Below are 22141 nucleotides of genomic sequence, written 5' to 3'. Positions count from 1 at the left end.
GCATAAAATGTTCCTCTCGACGAGCTCTATATTTTAGATATTAAGCCCAAAAATGTCCGACCGTCTGTTCAAAAGTTACAACGGGATGATTCTTAAAAGTATAGTATTCTAGGTATATCTTTTTAAAGGTAACAGATAGCAACCTATTATAAACTGCAAAGATGATCAGTAATTCAAGACCTTCAATTTGAGGTCAATGTCAGGTCATAATGAAATTTCACTTTGACCTTCATAGTATACTATGACCTTGACCTTGTGATATTTGAAAGGTCAAGTGGTCATGAGTTGAATGGTGATAGTCCTATGTCTCTACGACTACCGGTTCTCAAGTTTGGTATTGCATCATATATTTGATGATTAATTGTGACCTTGGTGAACTTTGAAATTGTCCCGATTCTTTTTCTATAATGTTGTCCTTCAACTGTAGATCATTTATCATTTTAAAGATTTGAGATATCTATTGTCGTTTTAGAGATAATGCAGTTTGAAATTTTGCGAGCGGCGGTCATGTATTTCTGAATCAACAACAGCTTACCACTTAAAATGTTTAAGAAATTGAAGAGGTTAACATTGTTATATGTCATTGACTTTGTAAATTTCATAACGTCTATTTATATAGTTGATATTGCATCATTTTTGATACTTTGTCAAATGGGGTCATCTGATATATTTAATTGAAGGTCTCAATAAACTCTACTTAAAAATGAAATTTTAAACCTCTTTTTCATCCCAGGGGGGAAGGGTGGGGTCATTTAGTGCAAAAATTCAAATTTCTCAGATGGTAAGGTTGTCGCATATCAATTGAAATAACATAGAGCGTACATTTCAAATTTCAAATTGACGTCCCCCAAAAATTGGTTGGATGTGGTCATTGAGTGCAAAAAATAAAATTTCTTTTACGATAGGATTGTTGTATATCACATGAAAGGTCATGATGTGTACATTTGAAATATCAAATTCCCGACCACCAAAAATTAGTTCGATAGGGTTATAAAGTGCAAAAATCAAACTTTCTAGAACATGGCGTTGTCGCATATCAAATGAGAGCTTATCTACCCTGTGTTACATATATCATACTTCCGATCTCAAAAATGTAGGCGGATGAGGTCATTAAGTGTAAAAAGCGAAAAGTTTCAGAAGGTATTCTTGTCGTATATCAAACGAAAGGTCGTACAAAGTATATAACGAAAACATCACTTTTACAGGAAAGACTTCTAGAGATACTAGTTTTATTTATTTTTTCGGAAATTTGCGAGCATTAATATCTCTTTAATAGATTCTTTGTCCGTTATATAATTTATTTGTTTGTTTTGACCCTGACGCTGTGTGTTTGAAAGGAGATGTAGCGTGATACACATAAAATAATGAATTGCAAGTCAAATTAGTATTAGGGTTTATCCTGCACCTAAAGTGATGTGGGAAACAAAACTAGGAGGGTAAAGATCGTGTGTTGCTCACCTAGGTTTATTTGTGTCTTCATCAATGGACACTCTCCAGTATATTAGACTGGAATATTATTCGCTACTAAAATCTCTCATTTTGTAGCACCTGTATTGATAATCATTTTATCTGTTTATAGTACTTGTTTATCTTCTATAGTGTTTGGCAAAACACAAAATTAGGTTGAAATCGTTATATAATGGTAATAACTCCTTTAAGAAGACACATATTGATAAATTCATCTACATGTTAGCTGACTTCTCTTTTTTATCAGTTTTATTACAGTGTTCAAGCCAATGGGCGAAAAAACGGGATAAAAAAAGGAAAAATAATAATGTTATGGTGATAACTTCTTCAATGTGTCAACAGACGATATAAATTTTTTATTGATATTTGTGGCTTTTGAAGTTTCTATCTATCTTTTATAGTTTTCAAGAAAATATGTAAAAACGAATAAAATATTAAAAAAAATTGTCATCCTGGTGATGATCAGTTTTCGAAAAACTAGACAAAAAAGGAAAAGAAATTTGTAAAACTCGTTTCGAACATCTCTGTCCCTGTCAAACTTTCTCTATCTGGAGTGGATTTTAAAACTTTCATTTTACCCTATATTCTATTGTTAGCTACGTCGGCCATGTTCGTTGGGTGTTGGGTCAGCGAACACATTTGTTCTTGATACTCCAATGATAATTGTAAACCATAATAATCATTATAGATAAAGTTAAACTTTAACAGCAATAATGTTCAGCAAAATAAGATCTACAAATAACTATAAGAACCAAAATTGTCAATTGAGCCCTTAAGGAGTTATTGCCCTTTTAAGTCAATTTTTAACATTTGTTTGTAAACTTTTTGTATTCTTTTAAAAAAATCTTCTCCTCTGAAACTGCTAAGACAAATTTAACCAAACTTGGCCGGAATCATCATTAGGGTATTTAGATTTAAAAATGTGTCCGATGACCCCTCCTGCCAACCAAGATGACTGACATGGCTAAAAATAGAACATAGGGGTAAAATGCAGGTTTTTGCTTAGAACTATGTAACTAAAGCAAAGTATAATGGTTGCAATATTTTATGCATCAATTGTAAACAAATATATCAGGTGAGCGACACAGGCTTCATGTAGCCTCTAGTTTATCTCCTCCTCGTGAAGGACTATCTGAATTTTATTGCAACTTATAATCCACCTTTATCATCTATAGGTATGAACTATTTTATTTTTTATCTAAAAGCTCAATTATTTCAGCAAGACAAGTCTGCACTATTTCTTTAGCTTTTCATGACTTCATTTACAATTGGAAACACAGTTATTATGAGAAAGGTATAGCAAACGAGTCACTAAGGCAAATATTGAATAAAAGAACAGAGTTCATATGTACCCCGCGTTGCACATACTTTCTCTGTCCAAGGGCAATAAATATCAAAAACTTGAGATGTTTGCGTAATTTCTTTTTATAAATATTTTAAGAGAAATGAAGGTTTCAGAGCAAATGCAATAAAATCTCCAATATATTTAATATTTCCAAGGGGCAAAGCTCTAACTTCTAAATTCTTCTACATTCAGGTCTGTGCGCTCCGCAGAAAAGTAAATAGTTGTGTAAACAGTCAAACCATACCCATATCTCAGATTAAGGCTTCTTTGAAATATTTGATGTTCTTTACAATGTTTTAGTTAACAATTGTTTTACAACTTATCTGTCAGTGCTTTAAACTAGTTTATTAACTTCTATTATTTTTTTATTAACTTTTGTAATAAAGCATATAAAACAGGAATTTAACTGTTGTGGAGTGTAAAAAATTACTTTGGATGTTGTAAACAAATTACGTGCTGTTGATTAGTCCTATGAAAACGGGTGACAGTTTCGACCATCCAACTCTTTACAATGCACTTCCACATTATCTTTTCAAACGAAAGTTCTTCGATTTCAAATGTATGTGCTGCACAAATAAAATGTTAAACAGATTGTGCACGAAAATATTTTAATACAATGTTGATTATGCAATAGGTTTTAACTTCGTACCTGACTTGTACTGGCTGGAGCAGATTTCCTACGAAGTCTTTAATTCTTAAGACGAAAAAAAGAAGAAAATATGATCCTGAAAAATCTTTTAATTTTATCTACAGATACATTGATAATGTTCTATGATCTCTTTCAATCTAAAGACTCTGGTCTTTATAAAGTGCAATTCCTTTTTAATAAACGATGCATTCATTAAAACAATTATTCAGCTGTCTTCACTGTAGATGTGCGTAAAGATATTTTGCGTTGATAAAAAGTTGCTTTATACTGTTGATTTGGAAGATTAGTTTGATTAAAGCTTGAAATAGAGTATTGACCTACTTAATATTACTTTCTCTTCAGATATTTTATGTCGTAGATATATAATATAACTGCATCATCACTTCGCAGCTCCTTTTCTGGTCAGAGCAATCGTTTCAATAATTAACATAAAGTATTTTAAACGATTCTCTGCAATATATTTTTTGATACGAGGAATGCGGCTTTCGTTTGATACTGATTTAGTTTTAATTTGATCTTTTACAGTACTGCTATTTCTTTGAAAATACTAGAAATGAATTGGTTAATTATTTTAGTTTTGATGTGTGCTACGGGACATATTTTCCCAAAGTCAATACAAAATACGACATCGTCAGATGAAGAATTAATGGAAAACCGTTTGGAAATAATAGAGACTAAAATCGCTTCTCTAGAAAATGAAAGTAAGTGGTAAGCTAATGTATTGCATGGATTTACTGTCAATAATAATTTCATTTTCGTTAGTCATATGAAAAAGGATAATTTACTGTATGTAGTTCAGTTAATGTAAAGACTTTTACCTTTTGAAAAGTGTGTGTAAAAGCAAGAAACAACTTCATATTTGGCGAGACCATGTAAAAAGTTACAGTAAACGCGCTCTTATTTTTTTTCCTTGCTGCGCACGATGTTTACACAATAGAAATATCAACCATGGGAAACTGCATTTAATTTTGCATTTTCTTCGTGGTTTTTTTTTTAACAATGCTACTATAACATAATTGTGACTTCAAAGCATCACTTTCTTATGTAATTAACTTATATTTCTTGATTTTAAATATTTCCAAAAATTATGTGTCAATTTGAAATAGTTCTCAAAAACTTTTTTTCTTATGCCTTACTGCCCCTACTTTCTTTTGAATTAGACTTGTATTTAAAAAATCAAAGACAATAGTTGTTTTAACTTTGGAGTGTGATCATGCAAAACTTAAAATATAAAAAAAATCAGCTGAAGCGGTTTGGATTGCAAAAGAGACAATTCTCAAAATGCGTTGACTGTATATTTCTATGTCATATACAGTCACTGACCCGATATTACTTTTTCTCATGAATATTTAAATAGAAGTTGCCGAAATAATATTTAATTATTCATACGACCTCTTCAACCCGACCTTGTTTCCAATGCATACAACGATGCGTGGAATGACTGTGCAATTATTGGAAAAACATAGTTCATTTGTTAATATTTTTTGTTTGCAACCTATAAATCATTGTTTTATGCTTATGGTTGATATTTTAGTCCATACTCAAACGATTTCGTTTACTATCGAGTGTGGGAATCAACAGGTAAATGTACATTTCATTGTGTTGTATATTTCTCCACGAGCATGATATGAGGCCTTTTTAAAGGAGATTTCCCCCAATATTTAAATTTTAAAAATAAATAACCTTAACGCATTAAACAACAGTTAAAAATGTTTTTTTTTTATTGCAGTATAAAGACAATAATAGTGCATTGACTTGACATATCAACGATATAAGGATTCGGCCCGAAACGGGGAAATAGCTCGGCGCAGCCTCGCATTTCCCCGTTTCTAAGCCTCATCCTTATATCGTTGATATGTCAAGTCAATGCACTATTATTGTCTATTTAAGGGCTCCAATATAAAAAAAATGTGAAACAATTATCATGAGAAAACTAAATGTTAACAAAACAATTTACAAAATACGACAATGACAAACATGAACAATCGACAACCGTTGCACTAAATAATGTGACGGGGTCACACATGTTTGTGGTCGCTAAGATACTTCCCTAACCTTGGACCAGTTTATTTCACAAATTGTCAACTTCAGAATTGAATATTTTGATGCAATTTTATTGTCTTGGAGAAAAATAAATAATGTTTCGTTTAATACGAAAATTAATTTTACATAATAATTTCTGGCAAAAATAGTATTACATACTAGTATGTCGTTAAGATAATTTACGAAATAACTAGCTTTAATAATTAAATGTTAAAAATACAAAAGAGGCGCTGATTGATATATAGCGTATTAATTCGGGAGAATAAATCCCTTCATAAACTTGAAAAGACTCGGAAGAGCAGTGATTTTATTGCTGTTCTTTATTTCAAATTCACAACGACTCCTCCATCACGGAGCAAAATCTTGCACCAAAATTGCAAGATTAAGACAATACTAACCTTGATTTAGAAAATTACAATATATATATATATATATAACATTTTTAACATGCGAAAAATTTACTGGCTACCTACCAATCAAAATCTGGCATCCTTATATAAGGTGTAATTATGTAAAATAAAAAAGTCAAATGACTACTTGTTCTCTATCTAAATTTTGTTAAAGTTGACCTCCGAACTATGAATTTGTTTCTCAAATCATATTTGTTACCTACAATTTATGTAATACAATGTACATATTTCAAACTGGCTGTGTTCTTAGGTGTAAATTATCTTGATCATATCATTGTGATAATTTTGACCAATATTTCAGTCAATATTATAGGAAAGTTAAAATTTACTTCCAAACTTTAAAAAAAAACATGTAAGTCCGAGGACATAATTCATTTGTTATCAGTACCTACTTTTTAAATTAGCATGGCCAAGTAGCTTGGATTTGTTTCGACAAAAATTTCAAATGCATGATGCATTTGATTTATTTTATGACATAGTTTTATGACTTTGTGGTATTGAGGAATCAGGAACCTAATTTTTTGGAAATAATTGTAATATTACTTTGTATGTTTTTGTAGGAAAAACTCGACCAGTATTATTCTACGCAACAATTAACAGCAGATCCTTCATTCTGAATACTGATTCTACGATTGTGTTCGAAACTGTCGTCATAAACGAAGGCGACCATTACAATAAAAATGACGGTGTATTTGTAGCTCCACAAGATGGTGTTTATATGTTTTCCTGGACAGTTTCAACGCGAGATGTAAACTGGTTAATGACGGAGTTAGTAGTAGAAGAGAAGGTTATATCGTCTACAGGAGTAAGAGATGTCGACTCGGGTTCTCGTTCCTCTGCGTCAATGACCGCCTTCTGTCGGATGAAAAGGGATGAACACGCCTTTGTCAGAACAACTGGTCAAAGTGGCACTAATTATATCTACAGCCATGACAATCAACAACGAACATCCTTCCTTGGAATGTTGATTAAAGCAGATTGAAACACGAAATCCTTATATGAATGCACTTCATACAAAATATGGAAACAGATATATAATATTTATGTGGAAAAAATTCTGACTGAAAATGCACTTTCAATATGAAAAACCACATTTTGTCAATTGTAACATTAAATACTATCAAAAATGTTTTTCATTTTTTATCTTTATTCCCCCCCCCCCCTTTTCAGTGCATAGGGTGGACGAATTTATAACTATTCATTATATGATATTTTTCAAACGCTTCTTACATTATTAATGTAGGTATCATATATACAGTTATAAAACACGTTGATATTTCAATGGTTTTATGGTGATTGGTTCGTTGTCGGGTGAGCTACTTGTCTTTAGCGTTAGTTAGACAAAAGATCCTATGAGATTGTAATATCGATAATCACGAAATGTGCTACTAGAAAAACTTAAGATAACAATAATTTAAAAGGCTCGAACAGTTCTTCATGTGCGCTAGAAAGCAAAAAAATAGAGTAAACAAATACAGAGGAGGCTAAAAAAAATCACAGAAAAACGACAAAAACAATCGAAAATCACGGGTCCGAAAAGCAATATTTCGATTTCTTCAATTTCAAACTTACACTGAATGACCATACGCAAGAGTATATAGAACTCACTAATAATTATTCATGCAAATTTCATAAAAAAAAAGATAATTTTACATTGAAATAATGAAAGCACCACCTTTGTGCCTCAGGTTAATTGAGTACACAGTAGAAAGTTTTTTGGTCATTCAGTATTCAGTAGAACATACTCATGATATGAAAGTTTGGGCTAAACTGTTATAAAAAAAAATGTAATATCACCGGCGTCTTGTATTTGCGTCGATCTGTATTTCGTTTTCGCAGATTTTTTCTTTCACTTGCGCCAATTATGTATAGGTAGAATACAGGTGAATGTTGTTTCTTATTTATCATTACATGTATAAACACCTCTTCTGTTATAAGATTTCTTGATGAGACCCATAAAGTTATATGTTAGGGTGTTGTGAATAGAACTGTTTCTTGTAAACGAAACGAATTTTACTGTTATTCGTACTCTTATAATTTTCAACGCCTGCAGCTCCCAAGAAATAAGGTGAATAACGTAAAGTTAAGCATAATTTGTATAAGTACTTTGCGTAATCTAAAAATGCAGGACATTTGTCATCAGAACGAGTTTCAGAAATGTCAAACGTAAGGCAGTCCTCGATTTAAACCGGGGGTGGGTGGGAGGAATGGTAGCCCGAAAAAATGTGATAGCTATTTACCAGTGTCACTTAATTTGTCTTTCTACTCTGTACTTAGACTGATTTTTCTCTACCAGTTCTGAGCCTGATGAAAACGACAACAATCTATTGACAGGGGGCAACAGTTATATACATGTTATAATTGACAGTTCATAACATATGTACAACTGGCTAACGGGAGGGGTTTATATTGTTAAATAAAAAATAAATTCACCTGTAATTTTATCCACAATCGGTGTAAAAAGATTGAAACTTTTTTAAATCGGCGCAAATGAATTGCACGTGAAAAAAATCACATCAATTTGAAATATAATCTCATTCATTTCACAACGGGGGACAATTTGCATGTGTACACGGAATTATTGCTGTATCTGTACCGATAAAATTGTTAATTACTGTTCTTCGAAATGGGTTGACTTGTATTTATACAACGAATATTTGAAAAAAAAAAAAGTTTTAAATACAACGAACATTTTAAAGAAAAAAAGTTTTACATACAACGAACATTTTAAAGAAAAAAAGTTTTACATACTGGTACAACGAATATTTTAAAGAAAAAAAAGTTTTACATAAAACGAACATTTTACAGAAAAAACTTTTAACATGTTTAGGGTATAAAATATGTTAGATGTTATGATCATGCTTGCAAAAATTCATAATAACCCGCTATTCAAAGAACTTTTACAAAATGTTAACCAAAACCTTAAACTATGAAAACGTTGATAAAAGGAGGAATACCAAGAGCGCAATAAAAAACAAAAATCAATTAATTTTTTATATATGTCTTCTGGGTCAGATTGGGTCTTATCCAGATGATGTAACAAATCTGACACAGGAAGGCAATTGCATGCAAACAAACGTTCGATTGAAACGAATACAAGTCCTGTTCATAATTCTACACAACTGGCAAATTAATTTGACAAAGCGCATCTTTTCGAAATTTACGACGGTCTCAACGATATAAAGTGAAAATATTACATGTAGTCCGATATGAAAAATTAGAAGTTCGTTTCTCTAAAAACGAGGATCAATTTTACCAGAGACATATATACTTATTTTTATGTCTCTGATTTTACTTAAATATGCTTCATACCTTTTAGTAAACAACGATTTAAAAATAATACCGTATTATTAATAAAGGAACAATTACCATTAAGTTTAATTTGGATTGATTGATTGATGTTTGGTTTATAACGCCCTTTTAGATATTAGATATTTTGTGACGACCAGTTTCTTTTTGGGGAGGAAGCCAGAATGTTCGACTACCAATGCCTCAGGTGATTTCAAATGCACGTGTTCAATGCACTTTCACTGAGTCGCCACCGTGATTAATGACGCCATACGGTAAATCATTATAGAAAATTGTTTTATTGTTTCTCAAAAATAACACACGTACTCATCACAAGCGGTTAATGTGGATATGATTGACAACTACAACACACCAAAGTTACTGACACACTAAACCGACAGTTCTTTTTTCAGTCTTGGAGATTTTAAGGAACTTTTATTCCGTCATTTTCATAAATTCATAAATTAAAAAAACCTGAAAAATCAACCATATATTTCAGAAATCACGACTACAAATTTGAGAGGATTTACACAGTATTTTATGTCTGAAAATCTTTCTGGAAATAAAAATAAAAAATGTATCGCACTGTAGCGATAAGTGTATACATACGTGGATTAAGGACATAACAATTTCAACAATTTTGGCATAGACGTGTCTTAACTCCTACTTGATAAATCTTTATCATCAGCAGAAGATACTCAAGAAACTAGAATTAATCTATCTACAAAAGTACTAAATAATCGTAAAACTTTATCTAAGTACTGTTGCTAAAGAATTTCGTATCGCAGCAATATCATACGAGTGTCGCCTTAGTTCATTGCTTCTATTTCGGTCAGAGCAAGGTCATCAACACAACTTAAGAAACATGATTCTCTCATTACTTTACGTTATACTAAAATTACTATCCGTGAATCAGATTTAATTTGCTCTGTTTTGATTTGTATCGTTAGTCTTCATTGTTGTTTTTTTTAAACGGCTTAGAAATGCAATGGCAAATTGTTTTAGTATTATTGTGTGCCACACGACATATATTGACAAAGTCTATACAAAACACAACCTCACCGGATGAATTACTATTTGAAAGCCGATTGGAACTGCTAGAGACTAAAATCGCTTCTCTTGAAAATGAAAGTAAGTTATATAAACATTTATTGCATTTTTTTGCTGTCAAATCAAAAGCGTATATTAGTAAGTAATATGAGAAAGGATTTTAGTACGTAAATTTTTACTACGTAAATACAACATGGAGACTTATGTTAAATGGAGACTTAACTTCATTAAAAAAATTATTGGACTATTGAGATTTAATTGAAGTCGTTTTTCAGGTTTTCTTGTCATAGGTTTGATAAAACTTTGCATTGCTCTTTAATATTGTTGCAAGTTTCGTGCATAGCTTTAAATGAATATATTTGACATATGTTTACGGCTTTGTGGATTAAAGAGTCAAAAGGCATCTTATTAGGTGAGTGACTTTAGCCATAAAATTAAATTTTTAATGCACCCAATTAACACACGGCTAAATTATACATCATTTGAAAGCTACACATTATTACAATCTGTTTTGCCTGGTCGTAAAAAAATCGTACGGTGCTATTTCTTTCAAATCAAGATCAAAGGTCAAGGACGAATAAGTGCATATTTTTTAAGATTTTAGCTTGATTGCATAATATGACTTGTATATACTAAATTCACATATGCAAACAATTTAAACTTTTAGCAAAAAGATTACCAGTCGTTAATCAAATGCATTTTTAAATATTTAAAGTGTGTTTTTGATAGATAGCAAATGTTTCCTGAAAATCGAGCAAAAGTTAACAAAAAGTGTGAAAACCCAAATTTTTCTTTCTGATGCAACTGCTCATCACGGAATACTTTAAGTAAAACCCTGTAATAACTATCAAAGAAGTTTTTGAAATCATAAATTTACTAAAATTATGCTTACTTCTAATCAAACAGCAAATCATAACAACTCATACAGTTGCCCAAAATACTGCCATCAGTAGTCATTCAGGTCTCTTCAGGTAATTCCTCCCTCCCCCCCCCTAAGGCATAACGTTAAAGCCGCCATCTTGGATGGTGGAGTAAATTTTCGATATGGGTCAAGGGGTCATTTTGTTAACTAGTAACATAATTGAGAAATTTTTGTGTGTTCTTAATAAATAATTAATTTTGATTACTTATATAATTAACCAATGCAGTTAATCTAATTGTTTAAATCAGATATTTTAAAATTTATTTTATTATTTCTCCATTCACCCACAAAATACTTAATCAATTCAATTCAAACTATTGCGTATTGTATTTTCCATTAATAACATCTAATTACCCTAATGATTTTCAGTTTATTTTTATTCTTAAAAAATCGTCAATCTTTAATTGTGTAAACAAATTACTTAATCATTATTGATTTTTCGGCTTATCTGGTTAATCCCTTTGGGAACATAAGTCATTATTGATTTTTTGACTTACAGTATCTGGTCAATCCCTATGGGACATACATGTAAACGTGTAAATAACGTTGTACGACTTTGCCCCCCGCAGAGCTATAGAAAAACAGTACATTAACGGGTGTTACACGGACTCTTTTTAGACGATACATGGACTCTTTTTAGTTGTTACACGGACACTTTTTATGAATAGAATCACTCGTGCATGATCAGTGAGTTCATGGGCACTTTTACTTTCAATTAGATTTGAACTTTTTGGTTCACCGACTTATTTTATCTTTATTTTTATTGAACAAAATATTAACGTTAACATCAATATCTTTTTCCAAACATTTCCAGTTAAATACTATTCACATCAGTACACTAAGGGATTAGACATTTAACTTCAATAGTGGGGGGTATAGTTTTCTCCTAAAATAGATATTTTGATCCCAAATTTTATGATTTTCCAAATACCGTTAATAGTGCTCATTGGCGGATCCAGGGGAGGGGAGGGGTGGGGGGGGGGGGGTTCCGGGGGTTGGAACCCCCTTTCTTGTTGGCCGATCAATGCATTTGAATGGGGACATATAGTTTATAGTTGGAACCCCCCTTTTTAAAATGACTGGATCCGCCCCTGGTGCTAATTTAAACAAAAACATTTGGGTGGTGGCGTTGAAAAGTAAATAGTTAATATACTCAAAAAATAGCATACCGCCCCCTTTATGAAGCAAAATATTCGGTCAATAAATATTTTCTTCAATATATGGACATGAATAGTATTTTGGACAATGTTGAAAGTAAAGAAAGGGTAATACTGACATGAACATTTCAATAAAAATAAGACAGGAAATAAGTAAATAAAAATCAAATCTAATATCAAAAGATAAAATCCCTATCAACTCACCAATGCACGATTGATCCTATAAACAAAAAGTGTTCATGTAATACACGCCCAAATAAGCAGCAAATCTAGAAGAAAATCATTCAACTGATGTCATCAATTTTGGGTGGTAAGCTGCGATTGGATCATATAGTAACACGTGTTTAATCCCGATCAACACTTGCAGATCTAGAGACGAGCATGAATTTAAAAAAAAATCAAAGTATATTCCTGAATATATATAATATTAAGACATCCATTTTTTTTCATAAATATTTTTTCCCTTATGAAGTAGGAAATTCATTCTTTTGATACCTTTATATTGTTATCGAATTTATATCAGTGGCGGATCCATGTTTAAATCCAGAACAAAACAGGGGGGGTCCAACTTTATGTCCCCATTTAAATGCATTGATCTTCAAACCAGGTGCTCCGCAGGGCGCAGCTTTATACGACCGCAGAGGTCGAACCCTGAACAGTTGGGGCAAGTATGGACAAAACATTCAAGCGTGATACAGCTCTGAATTTGGATTGTGATCAAATTTTTGACATTACATGGGTTTTTTTTACACAAAACAAATGTCAAGATTTTACAAATCAATTAAAAATTTCTTCTTCAAACTTTTTAAATCTAAAATTAAATAGTTGACACAGCATAGGTTTCTGACACAGAATGAATGTGGTTTAATGAACTTAAAAGTTTTTTTTGCCTTTGAGCAATTCACTATGCTGAATATTAATCCTCTCAAAAAAATGTTTGAAGAAATTTTCTTTTTATTTATGAAATCTGAAATGACAAAAATTAACCCCCCCCCCCTCCCTTTTTTCACATCCCCGTTTCCCTTTTTCCAAAACTGATATCAATTCAAATTTCTAATGGAGTTTGCAACAATAACTACTCTTTTAAATACATCATAAAATATTAAAATGTAAAATAAAGTGCTTGTTATCACTGAATGGTAAAGATTGGTTGGTAGTAAAAGTGAATATACATTGTTTATTGTATAAAACAATAAAAAAAACTTCATCAGCAACATTTTATATTGGCAAATTTCCAATGAAGTTATTTACATAAAGTTATTGGCAAATAAAAATAGAAAATGACATCATAGTCATGTCTGGCAAATGTCCAACATACATTATCTAAAAACATTTTAGATAAGATAAGGAAAAAAAGCTTCATCAGCAACATTTTATATTGGCAAATTTCCAATGAAGTTATTTACATAAAGTTATTGGCAAATGAAAATATAAAATGACATCATAGTCATGTCTGGCAAATTTCCAACATATATTATCAACTACTATTCTATACAAAGAAAGATAACTCCAATTGAAAATTAATTGCTATTGCACAATATTGTGCAATTAGATATTTCTTGCTATTGTGCAATACTGTGCAATTGAAAATTTCTTGCTATTGCACAATACTTGATATGGAATCCTGATTTGGAAGTTTAATTTTGGACCCTTTGGACCTTAATGTAGACCAATTTGAAAACGGGACCAAAAATTAAGAATCTACATACATAGTTAGATTCGGCAAATCAAAGAACCCCAATTATTCAATTTTTGAAGAAATCACACAAAGTTCAATTTTGGACCCTTTGGGCCCCTTATTCCTAAACTGTTAGGACCAAAACTCCCAAAATCAAACCCAACCTTCCTTTTATGGTCATAAACCTTGTGTTTAAATTTCATAGATTTCTATTTACTTATACTAAAGTTATGGTGCAAAAAGCAAAAATAATGCTTATTTGGGCCCCTTTTTGGCCCCTAATTCATAAACTGTTGTGACCTCAACTCCAACCAGATGCTCCGCAGGGCGTAGCTTTATATGACTGCAGAGGTTGAACCCTGAACGGTTGGGGCAAGTATGGACACAACATTCAAGCTGGATTCAGCTCTAAATTTGGATTGTGATTAAATAGTTGACACAGCATAGGTTTCTGACACAGAATGAATGTGTTCTAATGAACTTAAAATTTTTGTTTTCTCTTAGAGCAATTCACTATGCTGTTGAATATTAATCCTCTCAAAAAAATGTTTGAAGAAATTTTCTTTTTTATTTATGAAATTTCAAATGAGAAAAATTGAACCCAATTTTTTTAATCACATCCCCCTTTCCCTTATTCCAAAACTAATCTCAATTAAAATTTCTAATGGAGTTTGCAACAATAACTACTCATTTAAATACATCATAAAATATTAAGATGTAAAAAAAACTGCTTGTTATCACTGAATGGTAAAGATTATTTTAATTTATCAGTTGGTAGTAAAAAGTGAATATGCATTGTATATTGTATATAACAAAGATTTAAGTTGATTCTGGACAAAGAAAGATAACTCCAATTAAAAAAAAATCTTGCTATTGCACAATATTTTGCAATTAGATATTTCTTGCTTACTATTCTGGACAAAGAAAGATAACTCTAATTAAAAAAAAAATTTGCTATTTCACAATATTGTGCAATTAGATATTTCTTGCCATTGCGCAATACTGTGCAATTGAAAAGACTTGCTATTGCACAATACTTAATATAATAATTTTAGATCCTGATTTGGACCAACTTGAAAACTGGGCCCATAATAAAAAATCTAAGTACATTTTTGGATTCAGCATATCAAAGAACCCCAAGATTTCAATTTTTGTTAAAATCAGACTAAGTTTAATTTTGGACCCTTTGGACTTTAGTGTAGACCAATTTGAAAACAGGACCAAAAATGAAGAATCTACATACACAGTTAGATTTGGTATATCAAAGAACCCCATTTATTCAATTTTTGATGAAATCAAACAAAGTTTAATTTTGGACCCCGATTTGGACCAACTTGAAAACTGGGCCAATAATCAAGAAACTAAGTACATTTTTAGATTCAGCATATCAAAGAACCTAACTGATTCATTTTTTGTCAAAATCAAACTAAGTTTAATTTTGGAAAGGGTCTCAAAGAACCCCAATTATTCAATTTGGATGAAATCAAACAAAGTTTAATTTTGGACCCTTTGGGCCCCTTATTCTGTTGTGACCAAAACTCCCAAAATCAATACCAACCTTCCTTTTATGGTCATAAACCTTGTGTTTAAATTTCATAGATTTCTATTTACTTATACTAACGTTATGGTGCGAAAACCAAGAAAAATGCTTATTTGGGTCCCTTTTTGGCCCCTAATTCCTAAACTGTTGGGACCTAAACTCCCAAAATCAATACCAACCTTCCTTTTGTAGTCATTAACATTGTGTTTAAATTTCATTGATTTCTATTTACTTAAACTAAAGTTATTGTGCGAAAACCAAGAATAATGCTAATTTGGGCCCTTTTTTGGCCCCTAATTCCTAAACTGTTGAAACCAAAACTCCCAAAATCAATCCCAACCGTTCTTTTCTGGTCATAAACCTTGTGACAAAATTTCATAGATTTCTATTAACTTAAACTAAAGTTATAGTGCGAAAACCAAGAAAATGCTTATTTGGGCCCTTTTTGGCCCCTAATTCCTAAAATGTTGGGACCAAAACTCCCAAAATCAATACCAATCTTCCTTTTGTGGTCATAAACCTTGTGTTAAAATTTCATAGATTTCCATTCACTTTTACTAAAGTAAGAGTGCGAAAACTAAAAGTATTCGGACGCAGGACGACGACGACGACGACGACGCCAACGTGATAGCAATATACGACGAAAAAATTTTCAAATTTTGCGGTGGTATAAAAAAGGGTTGTTCCAACCCCCGGGACCCCCACCACTGCATATTAAATTCATGTATTTGGCAACAAACGCGCCAAGGGGGAATGGGGGGATTGAATGGCTCATCCTGCATTTTTTCATCAAAAATAAAGATCACAGCCTGTGTATTTTAACTTGAAATGAATTACCCCCCCCCCCCCCTTTCCCCGCTTTCCGTTATATTCATAAAAATCAAACGTTATCTTACTTACCACTAAAATATTCCTTAATATATTACTTTTTTACGAAGTTGCATTTTAAAAAGTCTTAAATGTGTACAACATTTATCTTTTACTTGAAATGGTTCTTTTTTTAATCAAATTATTAGATTCATGATTTTTTTTCTTGAAAAAAAATCTCGGTTGAAGGAAATGAAAAAAAAATGTTTTTATACTATAACTTACATTTACTGCTTTATGGCTATCTAAGTTTCTCAAATGTTTAGTCTTGCTTAAAGTATTATTACTTGAAACGTCGTACAAGTCAGATAAAAAACAAAAGTAACAAAAGAAACAGGCCGGTTACAACCAGCCGAATAGTTTTTCTGCACTTGTAGTCAGGTCACCTAACTACTCGTGCAGAAAAACTATCCGGCAACGGTTGTTACCGGCCTGTTTCTTTGTTACCTTTGTATTTATTTAATACATATTGATTTACGGATTATATCATTACTGTGCTTTGGTAAACATAATTTATGCATTATTTCAGCACTTTTGCGTCTTATATATTTCATCTATAACATGTAACCCTATTGATTTTCGGATTTTTTATTCTTAAAAATCCTCAATCTTTTATTGGGTAAATAATTATATAATCATATTGATTTTCGGATTATAAATCACTACATAAATATTAGCCAATAATGCAATTTGAAAATAATATCAGAGTACACAAGACATAAATCATTATTTTTATACTTTATCTATTTCCCAGAATGCATTTCGATTTCGTAAATATCGGTCCATTTCTTATTTACATCAACCTTGCATGTGTGAAGATGAATACAAATAATTGCCCTATTTGTGAGTTGAGATTTTCAAGAAAAGATAATATGTTGCGACATCATAGAAATAAACATGGATTTAGTCAACAATATCTACAGACCAATGATCTGTATCCATCGCCGGTTCAACCGCCTCTGCCTCTCCACCACAGGAAGATAGCCTGTCTTATTCTCCTCCTCCGCCGCATCCAATACAAGAAGATAGCCCGTCGCCTCCTCCTCCTCCTCCGCCGCCTCCGCTACAGGAAGATAGCCTGTCGCCGCCGCCTCCTCCTCCTCCTCCGCCGCCTCCGCCCCTGCAAAAGGGAAATAGCCCGCAGCCGCCACCGTCGATGCACACACCACAAGAATGCTCATAGGGATTGACCAGATAAGTCAAAAAATCAATAAAAAAATCAATGACTTATGTTCCCAAAGGGATTAACCAGATAAGCCGAAAATCAATAATGATTAAGTAATTTGTTTACACAATTAAAGATTGACGATTTTTTAAGAATAAAAATAAACTGAAAATCATTAGGGTTAGATGTTATTAATGGAAAATGACTACTACTACTAACTAAGAGATTGCAATCTGCAGTGTAACTACCAGACCTTTTATTTATTTTATTTGAACCATAAAAAAGAAATTGAAAATTGATAGACAAAAATAGATAAAAAAATAACATGATGAAAATTGAAATTTCAAAGAATTAAAAAACCAGTAAACACATAATAAAACTTGACTTCTTGATTGCTTAAAAGAGGGACGGAAGATACCAGTGGGACAGTCAAACTCATAAATCGAAAACAAACTCACAACGCCATGGCTAAAAATGAAAAGGACAAACAGACAAACAATAGTACACATGACACAACATCAAAAACTAAAGAATAAACAACACGAACCCAACCAAAAACTAGTGGTGATCTCAGGTGCTCCGGAAGGGTAAGCAGATCCTGTTCCACATGTGGCACCCGTCGTGTTGCTAATGAGATAACAAATCCGGTAAATAGTCTAATTCGGTAGGTCACATTCATGAAAGGGAAGGGGATTGTAGTTTTTAATTACGACGTCAGGAACATATCCGATAACATTTGTGAAACGGTTATTCCATAACGGTCAACCAACTTAAATTGCGTAACCGTTGTTCATTGTTTAAATGCATTAATTTATCAAATAAGAATATTTTGAAGAAAAAAAATCCATTAATACGCAACGATTCTAGTTAAAACTAGACTACTTGAATAGCTTGAATGACAAGTTCATTTTTCATCCGGGGAGGAAATCATGCAAGAGCATCTGAGGACGACTGAAAAGAAGCTACCATGATCTTGAAACTTCACTTTCCACTATATAGATGATGTCATCTCACTTAATGTGCCTTTGTGACAACGTTGGACTCGTATTTTCCATTGAAATTAAAAATAGCCTCAACAGATATAGTTTACTCTATCACGTAGCTTGAAATCGACGATGAGGGTTGGTTGAGAACAAGTTTTATGACAAGAGAGATAAGCATAAATCAACCCATAAAAACACTCCCAATTACCAAATTATAAAATAATCATTTCTATGTAGCAACATTATAGCAACACCTGCATATCTATACTTCTAAAAGAGGAGACCGATTTCATTGAGCCTCAGCTTCTCTGAAACAATAACAAGTTGGAAATATTTATGATATGACGTATAAATGTAGGGTTTTGTATTTCAGGTTTATTTTGCCCGGCTTAGTCAGTTCGTTTTCCTATTATGAGTTTGAGGTCCCTTTGAAATATTTCGTCAATCTTCAAGTAGTAAAAGATTTTTAAAAAAATGTAGATCATTGTAGTTCAAGTATCATGATAACGATTTGGTTCTATATATATATATATATATGTCACCGTTAGCAAATTAAGTTATTTTCGCGTATATTTTTTTTTTCACGTTGATCTTATCTTCTTCACTTAACTTGGAGGCGATTTTTTGCCGATTTTCATAACTGCAAGTTACTGTCTTAAAGTAAAATAATACCAAAGGGACAATTATATCTTAAACCACGAATCAAATACACTAAAGTCAAAGAGACTAACAACAGTAAAAAAAAAACGCAGCACAGCATGAATACGATCACTGACTAAAACAGCAAATGATCTTATGAGGTCAGGACGGGTATTCAACCTTTTCAATTTTATTTCACAACTGCTTATACATACATACACAATTACCTGTATGTGTATTTCAAAAGCTTATGTTGAAAATACTCAAAGCATATTTTATTCAAATAATTAAAGAGATTAAACTTCTAAACACATTTGATATGTCTAACAGGATTTTAAACTAAATAAGTAGCAGCAGCATTATATTTAGTTCGTTTACATCCCGCTTTAGACAACAAAGTGTTTCTAACCAAGGTTACTTATTTCAATGTTGCCTACGATTTAGTCGCAAGGTCATGTTTGCATTTAAAAATGATTACAAAAAGAAAATAGGTTTGACTTTGTGAAAAACATATTTTTACCTCAATAAGCTCGTATATATTCTTTCGAACTTTTAATCCCCCTTCTTTTATCATGGAAAATCATTCTCCTCCCTGATATTGACAGTAAGCGATGTGCTATCTTAACATAGAATTACAAATGATTGCTATTTGCAGATGGCAGATTGTTTGGCAACTGCAAACATTTCAATAGAAGGCTGTTCTATGAACAATAATTAATAATTGCATCTTAAAATTACAAAACAAATATTCCTTATCTAAACCATATACATTTATCTATTTTTTTAGTATATAAATATCAATCCCCCTTGATATATTTTGCTTTTGGAACAATTTTTCATTTTTTTAGAATTTGTGATGAATTTCAATTTTCGGGAAATATTGCGCATGTAAGCTCATATTTTTTGTTTGATTTAGAAATCATGTATCAAGTAATATAAAGTTCATATGATCTTTTGGAAAAATTTAAGGTACAAGAATAAGAAAATGGCTTTTTGTTTAGTAATCGCAAAAATTGGCAAGTTTTTTCATGACCTTTGACCTAGTTTAACAGAAAATGCACCGTACGATTTTTTTACGACCGGGCAAAACAGAAAGTATAGATTATTAGCTTTCGAATGATATATAATACATCCGTGTGTTAGATGGGTGCATTGAAATCGTTAACTAAGCGTCCTTTTGAAGTAAGTCACTCGCCTATATCGCACCTATTACATGTTATATTGTTTGTTTTGACAGGTAAAACTCAACCAGTATTATTCTATGCAATAATTACCAGCAGATCCTTAACTCTTAGTATTGATTCTACGATTGTGTTCGAGACTGTCGTCATCAACGAAGGAAGCCACTAAAATAAAAATGACGGTGTATTTGTGGCTCCACAAAATGGTATATATATGTTTTCGTGGACAGTATCAACAATAAATGCAAAATGTATAATGACGGAGCTATTAGTAGAAGACAAAGTTATATCGTCTACAGGAGAAAAATATGCCGATTCTGGTGCTTACTCCTCTGCGTCCATGACAGCCATATGTCGGATGAAAAAGGACGAACACGCCTTTATCAGAACGACTGGTCACAGTAGCGATAATTTTATCTACAGTCATGACAATCGACCACAAACATCATTCCTCGGAATACTTATCAAATCAGACTGACACTTTATTTTCTTTCGTGAAAAGAAATAATGTGAACGGAAAACAAACGTATTGTATCATAAACTGAAATTTGTCAAGCTATGCTAATATTGGTAATGAAATCATTATAAATTATTATATTTGTGTGCAGTAAAAACCCGATACGTTTATACTTTAACCCTTCTCGATACATGGCAGGAGAAGTATCTAGTTTGTCCGTGAGTGATCTTTTCTTTTTCTTTTTTATTATTATTAAATCAATTTAAACCTTGGATGCATGTGTTCCTAAAGTTTCATTAAAAAAATGTATTTTTTTTAGCAGAAATACTTCCATTACAAACTTCGAAATAAAATCAGAATAGATACATGAAAAATTTTCCACTGTACTCGGGAGGAAATCTACCAGGACAACCTGGAAATAGTAAATTGATATATTCATACTGAAATAAAATGACTGCCGTGTTTCACAAAGGAATCAAAGCGCTATCGTGTACTCCTACAAGGATCAGAAATAAAGAATATTGTACTTTATTTTCCGTACATAAAATGCAAAGTGTGTCAGATGGTCCAGATTAAAAACTTTAATATCATTCGGCATTATATTTAAAAAAAAATGTGTCATCGAGTTTGCAACATTGATGAAAACATGAAAAAATATTCAAAAAGCAGCTCAATTTTTGAGGATACACAAATTATTCATATTCAGTTGGCAAATTAATTTTTTTCCTGAAACGCATCATTCAGAGAAAAATGAAGTTTTTTCTTATGACACACTGCATTTCAAACATACAAGAACATCATTATTTATTCATGATAGATTAGATTCAGACTTTAAAACTTCGTATACATGTATGATATAAAAATAAGGAGCTCAGGTATGTTTGCAAAGGAGACAACTATCCAAAAGAGTCCAAATGCACAGGCGATTTCGGAGTGGACTCCATATTTTCTAGCGTGTTTTAATTCTAAACAAGAATGTGTCCGTAGTACACGGATGCCCCACTCGCAATATCATTTTTTATGTTCAGTGGACCGTGATATTGGGTAAAAACTTTAATTTGAAAATAAAAATTAGAAATATCATATCATAGGGAACATGTATACTAAGTTTCAAGTTGGTGTAACTTTAACTTCATCAAAAACTACCTTGACCAAAAAGTTTAACCTGAATTTCGCACTATCATTTTCTATGTTCAGTGGACCATGAAATTGGGGTCAAAACTATAATTTGGCATTAAAATTAGAAAGATCATATCATGGGGAACATGTGTACTAAGTTTGGAGTTGATTGGACTTCAAC

The 22141-nt window shown here is 31.9% G+C and overlaps 1 protein-coding gene and 1 long non-coding RNA gene across 2 annotated transcripts; both read left to right on the top strand.

Annotated features, from left to right (window-relative positions):
- The first annotated feature begins 3908 nt into the window (after positions 1-3908).
- Positions 3909-7045, top strand: LOC143078678 (heavy metal-binding protein HIP-like). The gene is made up of 2 exons (XM_076253610.1): positions 3909-4162; positions 6475-7045. Exons 1-2 carry the CDS (start codon positions 4015-4017, stop codon positions 6894-6896), a joined length of 570 nt encoding a protein of 189 aa, XP_076109725.1. The 5' UTR covers positions 3909-4014; the 3' UTR covers positions 6897-7045.
- A 2536-nt stretch (positions 7046-9581) lies between these two features.
- LOC143078632 (uncharacterized) lies at positions 9582-21113 on the top strand. The gene is made up of 2 exons (XR_012979240.1): positions 9582-10333; positions 20441-21113. It is a non-coding gene; the product is annotated as an uncharacterized LOC143078632 (long non-coding RNA).
- Positions 21114-22141: the final 1028 nt, after the last annotated feature.

The sequence above is a fragment of the Mytilus galloprovincialis genome, chromosome 1 (assembly GCF_965363235.1).
Source record: "Mytilus galloprovincialis chromosome 1, xbMytGall1.hap1.1, whole genome shotgun sequence".
NCBI classification, from domain to species: Eukaryota; Metazoa; Mollusca; class Bivalvia; order Mytilida; family Mytilidae; genus Mytilus; species Mytilus galloprovincialis.
Note: the sequence above shows the minus strand (reverse complement) of the source record. Positions and strands in the feature narration are given on the sequence as shown.